At 44.4% G+C, this 18,440-nt stretch overlaps 1 protein-coding gene across 1 annotated transcript in view; it reads right to left on the reverse strand.

The window, feature by feature from the left end:
- LOC122621349 (piezo-type mechanosensitive ion channel component) overlaps positions 1–18,440 on the reverse strand; it is an 831,372-nt gene that overhangs the window by 192,975 nt on the left and 619,957 nt on the right. The window contains exons 14-15 of the mRNA XM_043799189.1: positions 16,117–16,272; positions 15,920–16,067 (exon numbers count right to left, since the gene is read on the reverse strand). Of these exons, the coding sequence (XP_043655124.1) occupies positions 15,920–16,067; positions 16,117–16,272 (304 nt within the window). The remainder of the gene's footprint in view (positions 1–15,919; positions 16,068–16,116; positions 16,273–18,440) is intronic.

Raw genomic sequence — 18,440 nt, forward strand, 5'->3', positions numbered from 1 at the left:
ATCATGCCAAAGAAAAGACCCCAGGCTTTGATAGAATCTCGTACCCCATGCTTCGCCAACTGCCACCAGAGGCCAAAATAATATTAATAGATATATATAAACAAAATTCTGAGTAAAGGTGTTTACCCCCACACCGCCGTGACAATACCAGTCCCCTAACCAAAAAATCCTATTTACGAAATTGGCAGCTATCGCCCTATATGCCTTCTACCCTTAACTGTAGCAAAATCTTCGAAAAAATAATTGTCGACTAGTCTGGTACCTTAACGGAAACGCACTGATCTCCCAAAGCCAAGTAGCCTTCAAACAAAAGCAAAGCACTATTGATGCATTACTGCTGATCCATCGGTACGCGTCAGATGCTATCTCGTCCAGGAACAACGTAACCATACTGGGAACTGACTTTGAGAACGCGTTTGACTGCGTTGGTACAGATGTAGTACTTAAACAACTCCAAGACTGGGGGGTCGGTCCGAAGATTTTCCACGTCGTGAAAACATGTTCTGGGTTCGAGTGCATAACTCGATTTCAGAATCCTTTAAACTCCATAACAAACTCGATAACAAAAAGACTCAATGTAATTAAATTTTTCTCATCAAAATACTCATATATACACACTAATAAACATCACTCGGGCTCTGATGCAATCCAAGATCGACTACGCATTGGCCATATACGGATTGTACGCAAACGCCAACATAAAGACTCTCCAAGCGCCATATCACACAGCTTCCATCTATTCCTGACAGGCTGCTGGAAACAACATACCTACTTTTAGCTAAACTAAAACATACACCAAACAGGATCCTTCGAAAACTTTACATCAACGCAATCCATCAAGTCGCAGCCGTTGCAAAAGAAATAAATTCCATCGGTACTCCACCGATCACACGAGCAATATGCGCCATATGCGAGCAATATTGCTTCACAGTTCTTTCTTTAACAAAATGTTGCACAGTCATAACAAAACTGATACTAGTAAAGAAATTTTCAAACAGCTATTCCTTATGCAAAGTCAAAGAGCGAAATCGAGCAAGGAACGTCGTGTGATATTCACAGACAGCCTGTCAACAATCACGGCCATCCAAAATCTCAATTCCAAAAACCGGATAATTTCCCAAATCCTGGACTCGCTCACCAAAAAACACAGACACATAACAATATTGTGGGTACCTAATCACGTGGGTATATTGGGAAACGAATATGCAGATGGAGCGGCTCGAGATGCTTCTATGGCACCTATTTTAGTTACACCAGCATTAGAAGACTCAAGCCTAAAACGTGAAATACGTAATTACTTAAAACATTTAAAATGTATCAGCTGGACACCTTTTAACCATTGGTATAAGCAATTTAACAAAGATCCCTGTGGCATAATGATACCTCCCAAAATAACCAAGCCCAATTGGTCAATATACATTCGTCTACAATAAGGGAACACCTTGCTTACACATGAACATCTATTAACTAGAGCCTTTATGCTCCTTCGGCCATATTCTCTCAGTTCAACACATATCTGGGGAATGCCAACTAATTTATAGCATCAGAATCCGAATTTTTGTTTCTATAGCACCCATATCAGCTCTTTCTATCCCAACAACCGAAAATATTAATAAAACCTACGAATTTTTAAAATTAAATAATCTAGCACATAAAAACAGAGTCGAAGGTCTTGTTACTAGTAATCAAATACATCTACAAACCCATTAAACTTTATATTGTATATATCATGTCTAACCTTATAAAATAAAAAATATAAATAACCCAATCTAATCCTGTGCGCTGAGATCTCGCCAACCCGGCATATTCGATATCGCGGCAGAGCCAACGCACTTAGCGCACGGAAAGTTGAAGAGGGCGGACGTGCCCTAGAACTCGATTCGGAGAAGTCAAACTGAACAGATGTGCCAAGGAGGAACAACATAAAAAACACTGCTCCTGGAGCTGCAACATGTGGAGACAGGAATTTTCAACGAGGTACTATCGAGCGACAAGTATAGATAGGCTATCAATCACGCGGGAGGAGTAAATCGGGTGAGCCTGGCAACTTACCAAGTGGTAGGACCATGCATGTGTAGGGAACAGTAGGGACCGAGGTAAGGGAGTGGAAACTGTGCGAAATAAATACCTGACAACTTAAAACTTTAACAATGAACGTGCTTATTTCGGCAAAACTTCTCCGATCCTTTCCCTTTAAATTCCTTTCCGACCTCGTGTTCACGGCGGGGTGACATCCGGATACGGGCCGCAACCGCCAGGACCACGAAGCCGTATCCTCTCGAGCCCAACCTGCGGCCACGCAAGTACGCAGCCGTTTCTTATGGTGGAGTTCTGCTCTGTGTTTGACGAAGCTGTATCCGGGTGACGAGCCGCATTCCTCTTGCTCTGTTTCACCCCACTCCCAGGCTTGGGTTACCGACATTCGGATACCGCAGCTTCACTCCGCGCCGGTAGAAGCCGATTACCCGGGTACGGGGTCATCCTATCCCGGGCGGAGGACTGCGTTCTGGCCGGATACGGGGTCGGCCAGAATTACGCCCCACATCGGGGACGGACACGCCATCCATCTCTTCTATGGGTTAACCAGTTTCAGTATTAAGAGAAACAGGACACTATAACGATGAAATTAAGAATGTTCTGCACGGCACTTCCACGGTGTTGAGCTCTTGTATGTCTTGACCAGTTTTAGTATTTCGAGAAACAGCAACACTATAACGATGAAATTAAGAATGATATGCTCGACAATTCCACGGTGTTGATTACATTGTCTGTGTCGTCGGATTCCTTGGATTCCTTGACGCCCATCTTTGAATTTCTATATACTCGTTAGAAATGCGGGTGTCCCTTAACGTTCATTTTGTTGATGAATTATAAGTTATTTGAAGAAGAAGAAGATTAATGTTTTTCGTGCAACAGATCAAGTTTCGGATTTAGCCTCTCTCACGGAGCGGTGTAACTCAGAGCCAGTCCCAGGTACCGTCGTTGCCACGCGATTGGTGGCTTCGAGAAGTTCCCCGTTCCCATACTAGGGTGAACAGGTGCTGGGCTCTCAAGTCGCTATCTCCTGTCCCTTACTCTGTCCCGGCTGGTCCCGTCAGATGCCTGTTCAGTTTCTACAAACCCTCCGTGCAATCGCCCGGCTTACGCCGGTACACCCTGTAGCAAGACGCCTGGTGAAAGAGGAACGTTCCATCCTAACCCTTTCCTCAAGCTGGTGCGGACGGACCTGGACGGGTCTGCTCGATGGCCTCGTCTCTGCTGCCCTTCCGTCCCCGTTGTCCTGGATGTTGCGGACTACGTTGCTGGGTGCCCAACTTTTGGGCTAGACATTGCTGTCGTATGCGGAATCACGGTAGCTAACGGCTGCATCCTCCAGGCAATCACCGGGCGAAAAATCATTACGTCAACCGAACTCTGCACTGATTGGTGGCGCCGGAATTACTATCGCTCGGATTTTACGAATTACGCACGGAATCTCCGAAACAGTCGACCATGTATACACCACAATCCCGCCGCGCACTCGGGTCCTTGCTAGGATTGGGCCCGCCTGTTCAAACGCTTTCGCCAGGGTCTAGTCTTAATTTGCGGTATAGCAATCCGTCCCAACCTAGCCCTTCTTTGTCTTAATGGACCTCAGCTACCTGTGTCTCAATTCGGAGTCCTCCTCGTCCAAAACGTCTCGACGTAGTGATCTTGCGCCTTGCTATTTTTCACGGCTGTAGCTGCCTTGCTGATTTCGTTGCTTCGCGTTGCTCACTAGTGTTCTTTTTCTCCTTGACTGCCCAGCTTCTAGCGTTTGACCTGCTTATATAGGCCTCCTTTAACCGTTATTCCTTAATGTCTCCAGTCTTCGGATCAAAAGTCCACTGTTTTAACGTTAGCTCGTCCAAAGTCCAGCTTCGTATCGTTGCTTCCCTTAACCTGGCACGCCGCCGCTTACTGTTCTACTGCTGTCCTGCTCCAGTTCGTGTTGTCTCACTCTTGCCCCCATACCTCTCTTCAAACCCTCATTCTATAAACTCTCTTTCTACAAGTTCAATTTTTCTAAACGCTCTAAGGACTCTCTCCAACCCCCCTTTCTTAAACTCTCTTTCTCCGACTTCTCTGTTTCGCACTGCCGTTACTACGCGTTCTCCTTTCGCAATTGACATCTGTATTTGTGCTGTGTTTTAACGTCTCACATCTCAACAAGCTTGTTCTTGCCGTACTTGCTGAACACTCCTGGGTTCCCCTTGACGCTCACAGCTCTGTCCTGATTTCCTCCCAGCGCACTGTTCCATCCTTTTTATGAATTTGCCGCCAATTTTAGTTTCCTTGAAGCCACTCCTTGCTTCACCATCGTTCTTCTTTGTGACTCTCGCCATGGCCTGACCCTGAAACGGGTGTCGTGTTGCGTGTGTTTTCAGGGACTGTTGACTCTAGCGGTCGCTAGGCGAATAAACAGTCATCATTGGGTATGTTTGCGGGACGCATATTCCGGTTTGCTCGCGGCTTATCTCAGTTGACTCCAGCTTGGCCTGACGCTAAAACGGCACCTGGCGCCGTCCATTATCGGGTACGGTTGGTTCTACTGCATATTCTCCCTGTTTCCTCCCATCGAATTCGCATCCCCGTTCTCGCTGTCATCCTCTACCTGATCATTTTACTTTAGGTCGCTGATGTGTACCGTGCGTCCTACCGATGGCGGATTTTACAGGTCACTCCTTCTCCTAAAGCGCCTAGCGACGGCGACATTTTATGAATGTACATAAGATATACACATAAGCGCGCCGCTGCTCCACGGCTTTAGGTAACCCTTTGTAGGAATATTGCAATCACTTAAGAATAATACTTCAACTGGAGCGGGACCTTCCCTGTCCCAGCCTTCAAATAAATCCAGGCCGGAGTCCGCTTAACAAACCATAAACATTGCAGTGCCAACATAATTTCAACTTAAATTGTCATTCGAACGTCGGCGAGTGCAGACGTGTTTCTTTTTTAGCTACGAATAGCAAGTTCTAAAACTACAAGTGCAGTTTGCACAACTAACAATTATTGACTATAGTAATTATTTTCTAAAATTAATAATTATTCCATATTGTTCTGGTTATATTTGGACTTAGAACAATGAATCAAAACGGCACACGCATTGTCTCTGAAGACAATGTGAACAAGACGAGCTCCGGCTCTCCTTACAACGCAGCAATGCATACTTTTCTTTCGTCTCGCAAATCGATGATCAAGCACATTCACCTTCAATTAACTCGAAAAATTAACTTTTGCCCTCAGCCCTGGTTGAAACGATGGAACATTATGGTGAACGCTGAGAAATCATCCCACGCAACATTCTCGCTACGCAGAGGAGATTGTCCCCCTGTCACGCTCGACGGCGACACCATCCACCCCATATTTTGAGGAGTTAAAACTCGTGTAGAAACGAAGTCAGCAGGGGAGTTACAGCCGTGATAGTCAGCAAGGAACAAGATAGCTACGTCAAGACGTTCGAGACAAGGAAAGTCTCCGAATTGTAGTGAAGACCCGGTCGACTGTGTCGGAGATTGTCCGTGCGATCCGAGCAGGCGTGGTACCGGCGCCAACAGTCAGAGCAGACGTGGGGTTGGCGTGTTGCTGTTCCACCTGGCGTTTGCCTTGGTGACCCGTTAGCTGCCGTGAGTCCGCAACGACGACAACCCTCAGCCCAAGTGACGGGCACCCAGCGTCACGGTCCGCACCACTCAGGATGACGAGAGCGGCGAGACAGCAGAACGAGGCCGCTGAGCAGGCCACCCAGGTTCGTCCGCACCAGCTGGAGAGAAAAGGTAGGGCGTCTTGCTACAGGGACAGCGGCGTAAACCGGGCGATTGCGCGGATCGTCGGTAGGAACTGAACAGGCGTCTGGCGGGACCGGCCGGGACAGAGCAAGGGACAAGAGGTTGCGGCTAGCGAGGCGTACGCCTTGAGAGCCCAGCATTTGTTCACCCTAGTCTGAGAACGGTGAAGGTAGCATCCTGTACAGGCAGATTCCGCATAGAGCAGGAAACGATGTGGTGACCTGAGAGCTTTGCGTTCCGCAGCAACTGAGGGAAACCGTCCTGCGAGAAAACCACTACTCCCCAGCAGCCGGCCATTTGGGCAGTCGCAATGCAGAAAGACGCAAGGGCCTACGTTCGGAAATTCGAGGACTGCGGCGGGAAAGATGTTGACACAGATCCCGGAAGAGCCCTGGGCGACAGTGTGTGCCGATTTCGTCGGATCATTGCCAAGGTCGAAGCATGGAAACAATATGTTGTTGGTGCTGATCGACAGGTTTTCTGAAGTTTTTAATTAGTTTATTAAAAAATATTAACCGAATGAACTTAGGTGGCAAGAATATTTAATTTTTATTTCGCAACGACGAGAACGAAAAAGAAATGCGTGTGCTCGGGGTGAATTCAATTTTCGACATGATCTTCTATTTTACATATATGTTCTTAGGCCTAGCTTAACAGAGGTTGGCGAAGGCGGGGCGAATTCGCAAAGAGCGAGAGAGAGCTTTATTATGCTCCCGCCTTCGCCCTAAACTAACTTACACTAGACTTCAAGTTTTTTCCTTCTTCATGTGCCAACAATAAACAACAAACAATAAACAATGACCGACAATATGGGTTCAGCCAACACCGGCCCCGTTGAACGCCTCCACGGCTTCAACAGATCGGCAGCGGCGCCAGCTTGTAGATCGCTCTCCGGAAGATGGCTCCATCACTCCTCCTAAGGTCGACGACCCTGACCTTGCCGTCCTCTCCTGCGTGCTTCGCGACGATCCTTCCCAGGACCCACTGTTGAGGCAGCAGGTTGTCCTGTGCCACGACGACGAGTTTGCCCTCCTCAACGTTGGCCTTCTCCTCGTGCCACTTGCCCCGAACCTGAAGGTTCGATGGTTCGATGGTTCGATGGTTCTATGGTTCCCGGGACCATCGCCGCCAGGTCCGGGGTCCGGATTGCTGGTGCTGCGATGAGCGGCCCGCCTGTCAGCAGGTGCCCGGGAGTTAGCGCCTCTCCGTCGCTTGGGTCCTGGCTGAGCGCTCCGAGGGGCCGCGAGTTTATCGTGGCCTCGATCCCGACAAGGACTGTTGCCAGCTCTTCGGCGTTTGGGAGTGCGCCGCCCACCGCTCGTAGGAGTAGTGCAGTTTTCACACCTGCCTCCCATAGTCCGCCCATGTGCGGAGCCCGAGGGGGTGTGAACGCAAATTCGCATCCGCTTTTTCATGCGAACTCGCGAATTGCGTCCACCTGCTCCTCGATCCGATCGCGAAGAGCCAGGAAGTGGCGACTCGCTCCGACGAAGTTCGTCGCGTTGTCGCAATGCACCGTCTGCGGACATCCTCGTCGACCAATGAATCTTTGAAAAGCCAATAGAAAAGAATCAGTACTTAGATCTGAGACGATCTCTAAGTGAACCGCCTTGGACGCAAAACACACAAATAAGGCAACGTAGGCCTTCCTCGAATTTGTAATGTCGTATAGACAGGGCCACAAAAATCAACGCCACATATCGGAAAAGGACGGAGAGCTCGGAGTCTATCTGCGGGTAGATTTCCCATAATTTGTGTCATCAGTCGAGGCTTGCATTTGAAGCAGCGCACACATGATCGAACTGTCTGACTGCAGAGTTCCTGAACGTTTACGGTCCAAATACGCTGTCGTAGGATGCTCACAAGTGCTCGAGAGCCGACATGAAAATTGGAATGGTGCAAATGCCGGACGTAGCTCGTCAACAGCAAGGGAAACTTGGCATTATATGATATAGGAGCGTTAGCTAGTCGCCCCCCAACTCGCAACAACGAAAAATTGCACCAAGTGCCTGTTTCCTCATGAATGAATAGGTTCAATCGCTGAAGACTTGGGCCGACCTTGGAGCCTTTACGAACCTTTTCAATTTCTACTTAATACTCGTGCTTTTGTACTATTTCGATAATCTTATGAAACGCTTCATTATATTCAGTCGGTGACAGAGTTTCTTCGAAAACTATACTCTTGTCTTAGCATTTTCTTATAAAGCGGAACATATAAGCGAACACTCTAAGCAGTTTTGAGGTGTGACGAGAATCCCTCGATGACATCCAGCAAATCGGAAGTTTGCATAGCAGCGGTTAGTCCGACCACAGTCTTCCTAGCTTCCTGACGCAAGACTTCCTCATCCGGCTCGAAATGCGCATTTTTGGGCCAGTTTTCTTCTTCGGCCTTCAGAAATGGTGGGCCAGTGAACCAGATCGACTGCCCTATCTCGGCGACGTCACACTCTCTCGAAACGATATCTGCTGGGTTCTGCTTTGTGGGAACATGCCGCCATGTAGCTTCTCCTGACCATTCTTAAATCTCTGCTACCCTGTTCGAAACGAATGTCGACAACGAAGATGGATGAGATCGAACCCAGTGAAGAGTAACTTCAGAGTCCGACCAGTACATAATTCGTTCGATAGGGACTTTTAATAAGGGTTTGATTCTATGGCAGAGATCTGTGAGAAGGTGAGCGGCTCATAACTCAAGCCTTGGGAGCGTTTTGGTCTTGAGCGGCGCTACTTTTGACTTTGAAGTCAACAACGATAATTTAAAACCTTTGGCACTTTTGCTACGAATATAGACGCAAGCTCCATAAGCTCTCATGGAGGCGTCGGCAAAGGCATGTAGCTGTACCGGTGACAATGGGTCGGTATGCACGAACCGAGGAATCGATATCTCATCCTGTTGAGACAGAGTGCTTTTTAGCATATCCCAAGCTGTTTCCAAATGCATCGTCGCTCGGACACCCATGACAGAAGTGTCAATTTCGAACTTGAAGGCATCTTCGCTAGGCAACCAAAATATTTCTAACGCCTTAGTTGACTCTGAATACGAGATAGGTAGCGACTTAACTGTGCTCTCAGATGCAGTGACCTCAGGTGAGTTTGAAAACCACTTTGTCAATTCAAAACCTGCTGTCCAAAGAACCTGAGACACTTCAGACTTAATTGTCTTTAGCTCCTCTACGCATGCAGCACCAGTTAACATGTCATCGACGTAAAAATCGGATCCAATTACGTCGGCAGCTCTGGGGAATGAAATTTTAGCAGATTCACTCAACCTCTTTAAACACCGAATAGCCAGAAATGGGGCTGGTCCAGTACCATATGTGACGATGTTGAGCTTGTATAATCTCAAGGATTCAGAGGGGTCTCTCCTCCACACTATGAGTTGAAACTTCCTATCCGCTTCATTAACCATTACATGGCGATGCATCTTTTTTACATCGGCAGTCAGGGCATAACTGTGCAGCCGGAAGCGGAGTACAGTGGAGTACAACTCTTCTTGAAGGGATTTTGTTGTCTGTAGGCGACATATGACCTAGGGCGAGATATTCTTCCACGAATTCCAAGTACATGGTCTTCAAGTTAGGATCTCGAGACAACCTTCGCTTAAGCGACAAAAACCGCCGTTTTGCAACCTCGAAGGAGTTGAATAATCCATTTCGATCAGATTTAAACGGCAGCCTAACTTTAAACCGACCTGATGGCAATACCTGAGTAGTCTTCCTATAATGGTCTTCACATAACTTGTGCTCAGGCGACAGAATTTTCTTTGGATTTGGCATTTCCTCCAGCGACCAAAATTTCTGTAGTGTACTGTCAATCGATACTAAAGGTTCTTCACTACAACTGAAACTATTCACAACTTGTTTCGGGACTGCAGACTTGTATCTGCCCGAAACAACCCAACCAAGAAGGGTCTTTTATAGAGTTGGATAGTCAGGACCTTGTCTAATTTGACCAACAGCTAGCAATTCGAAAAATGATTCTGCTCCTATCAACATATCAATTTTTTGTAGAAATATGGGTCTGCTAATGGTAGGTTCTTCGGGATCTTCCAATCACTGACGTTCACCGACTGATCAGGATGGTCCCCCGGAGATCGATTTTAAGATCCAGAAATCGAACGAGAACTCACTACCATTTATTCGCGACTTCACCACTGTGTGTACCTTTTTTTTGACTTGAGAATTGGACTCGCCAATACCAAGTAAGTTGATACACGACTCCTCTCTACGAATCTGTAAGCGGTTCGCCAGTTCTTCTGTTATAAAATTCGTTTGAGACCCAGAGTCCAGCAGAGCTCGGGCCAAAACGTATTCTCCGTTTTTCGTACGGACGCTTACGATTGACGTAGCCAAAATCACCCTGTCCAAGGACGTGGCATGCATAACATGTGACGTGGAAGGCTGATCTTGGTTAAAAGTAGGAGACATGGCCTCTGCCGGGGGTGGCAACGCTAAACTGTTCTCAGGCACTGTATATCTATGAAGCAGAATATGGTTTGAGCGGTCACAAGCTCGACACTTTTTGCCTTTGCATTTCGAAACAGTATGGCCTTTTCGCAGACAATTAATACATAAGGAGGCAGACTTAACAAACTCGAACCTTTGCATTACAGAGAGACGCCCAAACGGGCTACAATTCTGTAGCAAATTATCTGCTGCATTGCAAAAGCTACAAGTTTGCTGAGGCTTGAGGTTGGAGGAGGAACACGAGAATGAGCTACGATTATGTGGCTTGCTTGACACAATTTTATCTTGCTTCGGCTTTGTCGATTCTTCAGCTGATAAATGCTGATATCGGCGATTTAACATTTTTTCAAAATCGGCCCAAAGCGACAAAGTCTCATAATCGAGCTGTTCCTCCCATTTTTGTTTGGTCACTGGGTCGACTCTATTCAATACCAAATATATCAACATTGCATTCGAAATTTTTGTATCATCTCCTATCGATAACAGAGAACCATAAATCGAAGAAACAGTATCGATAAGGTTTCTCAAGGAGGAAGCGGACTGATGCGATATTTTAGGCAGGCTAAACAATGTTGATATATTATTCATAAAGATGAGGCATTCGTTATCGTAAACCTTTTTTAAACTGGCTAGTGCCTTTTCGTAATTGCTCTCGGTGACTTGGTAAGCTTTAACTGTTCCTAAAGCTTCACCAGAGAGACATGAAATTAAATGGTTAAATTTTTCGATAACTGGAATGCTGGCGTCTTTATGAACCAAAGTTTCGAAAAGGCTGATGAGATTTTTGAACTCCGAATAATCTCCACTGAATTTTGGCAATGCCAAATTCGGAAGTCGCGCACGAGTTGGAGCTACAGCAGCTGATCCCGGAGCTTCGCTGACGCTTGCTACCTTCAAGGCAGACAACAGGGACATTATTTTTGCCTTGGTCACTATACAAAGCTCTTCCAACTCGTCGCCAAATTCATCGCTACAATCTATGTCTTCTATCTGTTCTTGTAATTGATTTGCCTTACTAATTGAAGCATTTAAGTTTTCTAGTCGACATTTCAATTCTTCCTCTAATAGCGGAATCGATCGCTCATTTAATCGGCGAATTGTTCTGACCCGACTTTGGAGCTTGCTTTTCAGCTCTTCCAGAACAGATTTATTTTTGGTTTCTAGGCTCATTTTGAATTAAATATTTAAATTAATTAAATTAAATGAATAAAATTTTATTTCCAAATTAAATAAATAAATGGCCGAAACAAATTATCTCAAATCAGACCGATAATATAATTTAATAACCTTCAAATCAATAATTAGAAATTTATTAAACCAAAAAAATAGGTTATTTTTAATTTCATACATTATTAATTTATTGTTCGAAATGTATATTAAATATTTTTCTGATGAGAACAACGAAAACAAATTATTTAAATTGAAATTCAAGTCACGCAGTATCAATTAATAGTTCCCCGCTGCAGCTGCTAGTATATAAGGCTTTCTGTGTATTAATGCGCAAGCTTGGATTAACTTCCCAACTATTAATGCGAGTTTCAAAGAACGAGAGGGCGAAGGGGGGCGACAGTGATTGCAATAATACAGTACAAAATAATAAATAAATGTTGCGTCCAAAGCGGTTCAATATATGTATGTGTATTTATTTTATAAATTTATTCAATAAATTGAATAATTTGCATGCAATCTAGCTCTACTATATTGATACGTACATATGTGCCAAGAACTGAAAGCGAGGTGCAATATTTCAGCACAAGACAATAAACATTAAATTTGTCTATAACTCTAGCTTTCAATTTTTTGCACAAATACCTGTGATTTCCGAATGCTAATTTTAGCGGCCACTTTCCTTAGAAGTTTCCTCGGTGGTGGCGGCAATTCCGGAAGCAGGGTATTTCGCGACCGACACGGATATGTTTAAAAAATATTTATTGTTAACACAATAACGCGTCGCGGGCAACAATATTATTTATTTATTTATTGCACTCAAAAAAAAAGGGACAATTTTTGATTTTTCACTTTTATATATTATATATATATTATATATGTCACTGTCACTTTTAATTTGTTTAAACTAATTCTTGTCCACCCGGGAGCGCCATGAAGAATTTAATTAGTTTATTAAAATATGAATAGAACTTGGTGGCAAGAATAATTAGTTATTTCGGAACGACAACGAAAAAATGCGTTTGCTCGTGTTGAATTCAATTTTACGACTTCATCTCTATTTAACATATGTATTCTTAGGCCTAGCTTAACAGAGGTTGGCGAAGACGGGGCGAATTCGCAAAGAGCGAGAGAGAACTTTATTATGCTCCCGCCTTCGCCCTAAACTAACTTACACTAGACTTCGAATTGTTTCTACTTCATGCCAACAATCAACAACACACAATAAACAATAAAATATGAGTTCCGCCAACAAGCGGCATAATCCAAATCCCTAACCCAATTTTGGGTCGTAGACAAGAAGGGCACCGACGAAGCGGGCAATAAAAAATGCGTTTGGTACTGGACTTTCGCAAACTTAACGAAAGGACGGTACCAGACAGATACTCCATGTCAAATATCTTAATGATATTGGGGAATCTCGGAAAATCTAAATACTTCACGACACTCGATCTGAAGTCTGGTTATCACCAAATCACACTCGCTGAACGCGACCGTGAGAAGACATCGTTCTCAGTGAACGGAGGGAAGTATGGGTTCCGAAGACGCCAATTCTGTCTCAGGAATGTGCAAGTATCTTTCAGAGAACAATTAACGATATTCTGCGAAAGCAGATGGGCAAGTACTGCCACGTTTATGTCGATGACGTCATTTTACGTATTTGGGCTTGGCCAGCTACAATCGATGCTTCATTAAAGATTTCGTAACAATAGCGAGACATACTGAAGGGCGAAAATGGCAGTGTTAGTAGACATAGGTCCAGGAGCATCCAAGTAAATTTTTTTTAAATAAGAAACCGGCCGAGGTCATGCGTGCATATCGGGACGATCCACGACATGATATCCAGGAAAAAAATTTAAGCGCCCAAAATATAACCAGAAACCGAAAAAACGCTTCTCAGCTTCAGGCTTTTTTTAACCTTTTTATTTTCCGACCATATAAAGTATATATAAGTTAACACAATCACCCAGCAGAAATTCATAAAACAGTAAATATAGTCGTAAGCCTAGCTCAATAGTCTTGGTTAGTTATAGAGCAAGCTTTAGAGATAAGAATATTGCGGCACTTGTTATTTTTAGTCGATCGAGCTTTAGAGATAAGAACTCTTTTGTACATGCTCCAGTTGATTTTTGGAGATCATCAGCGCCGGTCATCACCACGCGAACTTACTCGAAGTCAACTCAGCCAACGCATCCCACGTTGATATTACATAATTAATCGGCCACGCTAGACAGCGAGCCGAATAAATAAATATTGTTTCTAAAATTATTAAATAAATTCTCTTAATTTATATTCTTAATCACGATCAATAGCCGAGTCGATCTGGCCTTGTCCGTCTGGCTGTCCGTATGAACGTCGAGATCTCAGGAACTATAAAAGCTAGAAATTAAGCTAGAGATTAAGCATGGAGACTCCAGAGACATAGACGCCGCGCAAGTTTGTTGCCACGCCCACTCTAAAAACGGTCAGTTTTGAAATTTCTCCTTCGCACTTCCTCTAGCTTAGTAACGGGTATCAGATAGTCGAGGGAACTCGATTACAGCGTTCTCTCTTGTTTTTTAATATTTCTTAGTATAATCCCTTTTACTATACATCCTCTCCATTCGGAATACGTATTAATCGAAACACACATATTACAGGTTGTTACCATCGCTTCTACTCTGTCTTCTGGCCGTGACATTGGCCCATATCACCGAATTGTCCCTAGCCTCCCGTCATCGACGGTAAAGTCTTAGTCTCGCTCATCTCCGTGACATGCTCGACGCGTCCATCACAGAGTAGCCAGGAGCCTAGACTTCTTGAGAGCTGCGTTAACGGTCGTAGCAGGGACACATAACGCTGAGGATTTAGAGAAGATAAAATTTACAGAAGCGAAACTAACTATTGCACACAATAGACAAGTTGAAATTAATACAACACAGATCCAAATTAAGGAATTTACCAAGACCGTCAATCAAATTTTATAAGTTTCTAAAAATACACAAATAGATTCAGGCCATTTTTACAAGATGTTATTAACTCGTAACAGAATCATTATCATGGAATTACAGAATCTCATGTTAGCCATTAATCTTGATAAAATTAACATAGTTAGTCCAAAATGCTTGGACCATGCCGATTTGGAAAGTTTTTGAGTCGAGGAACCCACCGACATCAGGGATATTTTTTCCGTTGCGTCCGTAAAGGTTTTGCAATCCCCAAACGTATTGCACTTTGTAATTAAAATGGCCTGCAACTAAACCACCATTTTTCCTGTGGTTCACAATGATACGGTGTTAAGGTTAGAGGATAATGTGGTGGCGAAATGCGGTGGAGAAGTAAGCCAGGTGGCGCTAATTGCGGGACCAATTTGTTGCGCTCTTATATGCATCGGCCTAACCTACCAGCCTATCCGCGGCTTAATTAAAGGAAGTGCCCAAATGGCGTCGGCCGATGGCGGCCTTTATTCTGAGGGAGGAGTAGTTAACTAAGTTAACCGGACCGATCGTCCGATTACTCCCAGTGCAGATCACCGACGCCCAGAACCTAAAAGAGGAGTGAACTAGCGCGGCGCGGGAAAAGTGCAGCAACGCAACCTGTTACGACTGCGATGCAGTTCACACTAATTTCACGTTACAGAAATCTAGATCGATAAACCTACGTGGGGCGCCAAAGCAGTTAAAAGCAGTTCAAATGTAGCGTGGTTTGTAACAACCACGTTGAATATTCGTCAAGTAGAATTCAAGAAAGCACCACTCTAAGGGCGCACCAGAAGTAAAATACAAGTACACACATTTTTTAGAAGTAAGGCTTCGACAACAAATATATTATTATACCCGTTACTCGTAAAGTAAAAGGGTATATTAGATTCGTTGAAAAGTATGTAACAGGGAGAAGGAAGCGTTTCCGACTAATAATGTATATATATTCTTGATCAGGATCAATAGCCAAGTCGATCTGGCCATGTCCGTCCGTATGAACGTCGAGACCTCAGGAACTATAAAAGCTAGAAAGATTCAGCATGCAAGCACCAGAGACATAGAAGCAGTGCAAGTTTGTCGATTCATGTTGCCACGCCCACTAAAACGCCCAAAAACCGCCAAAAACTGCCAAGCCCACACTTTTGAAAAATGTTTTGATATTTCTTCATTTTTGTATTAGTCTTTTAAGTTTCTATCGATTTACAAAAAAACTTTTTGCCACGCCCACTCTAACGCCCACAAACTTCCCAAAGCTGCCACGCCCACACTTTTGAAAAAAGTTTTTGATATTTTTTCTTTTTTGTATTAGTCTTGTAAATTTCTATCGATTTGCCAAAAACCTTTTTGCCACGCCCACAAACTGCCAAAAACTGTCAGTACTAAAGACTCTCCTTCGAATTTTAAATAGCTGAGTAACGGGTAACAGATAGTCGGGGAACTCGACTATAGCGTTCTCTCTTGTTTTTAGTTATGAAAGATATCCTACATTTTTCTCGCCCGGTATACAAAAACTTACCACAAATTTAGGAAATCCAAACAGTAAAATGAAAAAGCTTATAAAATCACAGAGAAATAATAACGTGTAAACATCAGTAGACAATCGTGACTTATGTCGCAGCGCTAAAAAAAATTTATGGAATCCGGATAATAAGCCACCTTTATGCCTAAAAACATAATAATTAGTTGTTATTTCTGCATTATTAGGGTACATACGCTAATCCTTGCATTGTTTTGCGATAATATTCGGATTCAATATTTTGATACACATATTTGTTTTCCAAAACTGGTAGAAGTAAATCATCCATGTCTCTCTCGAAGTCAATTGTGTCAGAACGCATTCCTTTTTTTGGCTCGTCACCCCCCTCTTCCCTGAAAATAATGATAATTATTATTATTACAATTATTATTAATATTATTGTTATTCCCGCAAGGGCTCCCCAGCCGGGTGACGGGCCTGACACACCCGCGATCCCTAGTCACGCACGACCATGGATACCACTAGGACTAACGATTAGATATAACCTACTTGAAAGGATGATCTCGGGCTGACCACTGCTAGTATAGGTACCCATGGGGACGCTTGAGGACTACTGCACATATGCGGGGAGATAGCGGCTTAGAGTTTGAACCAACTCACACAAGATGATCAACACACAACGAAACAAGGGCTAAAAGGACAATGAAGGAGCCGTATTCAGGAAGAGCGGCATGATGGCAAGAACACCGGACAACAACCCTAACGATGTGGACAAGGGCAAAACAGAGGCCGAAGGTGAAATAACCCCCCACCCGCCGCAACCGGCTGCCCTGTTCGCACAGACCTCGACGTCAAGCTCCCCACGATAGGAGCTTATATATAAAATGCAGGCGTTAGAAGAGAAGGCCCTATCGCAATGCAAAGCCATTCTAAGGAAAATAGCATTGCAGAAGCAACGGAACATCAGCATGGACGTCAAGGATGGCACCTCAGAAATGAGTGAGCCCTTTGATGTCATAGAAAATTATCGATCGAGCTGGAAAGCTGCTGAACTAGAGCGCTCAAAGGAATCGAGGAAGGCCAAAGAAAATACATCCGGCAATTTATTGAGCGAAACACCAGTTTCGACACTGAAGAAGAGGACGGCCACTAGCCCGGCTGCGAAAGAGTCGAGCAAGAAAGTCCGAAATAAGCAGACAAATGACGGATTTCAAACGGTCACATATAAGAAGGGGAAAAAGGAAAGCAACATTAAAGGAGCGGGCGTAAGGCACAGTGGAGCTGAGAAAACAAAAAACAAGCCTAGCGCAAGAACGCGCACTCGCCCTGAAGCTGTGCTAGTCAGACCATCAGACCAGCAGAGGGAAAGAGCTATGCCGAGGTGTTGTGCAACCTGCGAAAAAACCTGAAACCAGAGGATTCCGACAATAATATACAGTCGGTTAGAAAAACCAAGTCAGGTGATATGCTTCTGGAACTTTCAAAAGGAAGCAAAACGGACAAACTGTGCGAACACATCAAGGATACACTCAAATAGTGTGCTACAGTGAAGACCATAAAGCAATTGGTCAAACTGGAAATCAGAGACATCGAAAGCATCACACAAGAGGATTAAATAATCTCAGCAATAAGAGAAGGAATAGGCGATACAAGCCAAGAAATTGTAATACACCTGACAGGAGTAAATAGGTCAGAACAAAGGCGAGCTTTTGTTACACTACCTATGAAGGACACGTCAAAGATATTGGCGGAGCAGAGAATAAAAATAGGATGGACCCGCTGCCGGGTTAAGCGTGTCTTGACATAAAGAGATGCTTTAAGTGTTTCAGGGTCGGACATGGGCAAAATAACTGCAACGGACCGGATAGGAGAGACCTCTGCATCAGATGTGGTGAAAGCGGACATAAAATGAAGACTTGCTCAAAGGCACTCAGATGTTGTATCTGTGCATCGGAGAACAGGAGCGATGTTGGACACCTCCCTGGGACAGCGAACTGCTCTAGCGTAGCCAGAAAAGGAAAGCCATGAAGATTCTTCAAGCTAATATGCATAGAAGCAGAACGGCAAATGACCTGCTGCACCAAATTGTGCTAGAAAACCAAATCGACGTGGTTATCATTTCTGAACAATATAAGAGACGGGAGGAAGGGGTTTGGCTAGAAGACGATACAAAGACGGCGGCAATATGGATCCCCGACCCTACTGCGGTTCCACATAGAAACGACAAATGAGGAAGATGCCATGTCCTAACACAAATCAGAAACTGGACGATAGCTAGCTGCTACTTGACCCCAAGTGACGATATTCAGACTTTCCAGACGAAACTTGAATGTATTGAAGACAACGCAAGGCAAATAAGAGGCGACCTTATAATAGCAGGTGACTTTAACTCAAGACTATAGAATGGGGTATGCCGTCAACCGACTCTCGAGGCCGTAGAGTTCTCAATATGGCAGCAAGAATCGGAATACTCACTGCAAATGTAGGAGCAACAGCAACATTCCATCGACTAGGGAACGAGGGTACACTTCCTGACATAACACTAGTGTCAGAAAACGGC

The sequence above is a fragment of the Drosophila teissieri genome, chromosome 3R (assembly GCF_016746235.2).
Source record: "Drosophila teissieri strain GT53w chromosome 3R, Prin_Dtei_1.1, whole genome shotgun sequence".
NCBI lineage: Eukaryota > Metazoa > Arthropoda > Insecta > Diptera > Drosophilidae > Drosophila > Drosophila teissieri.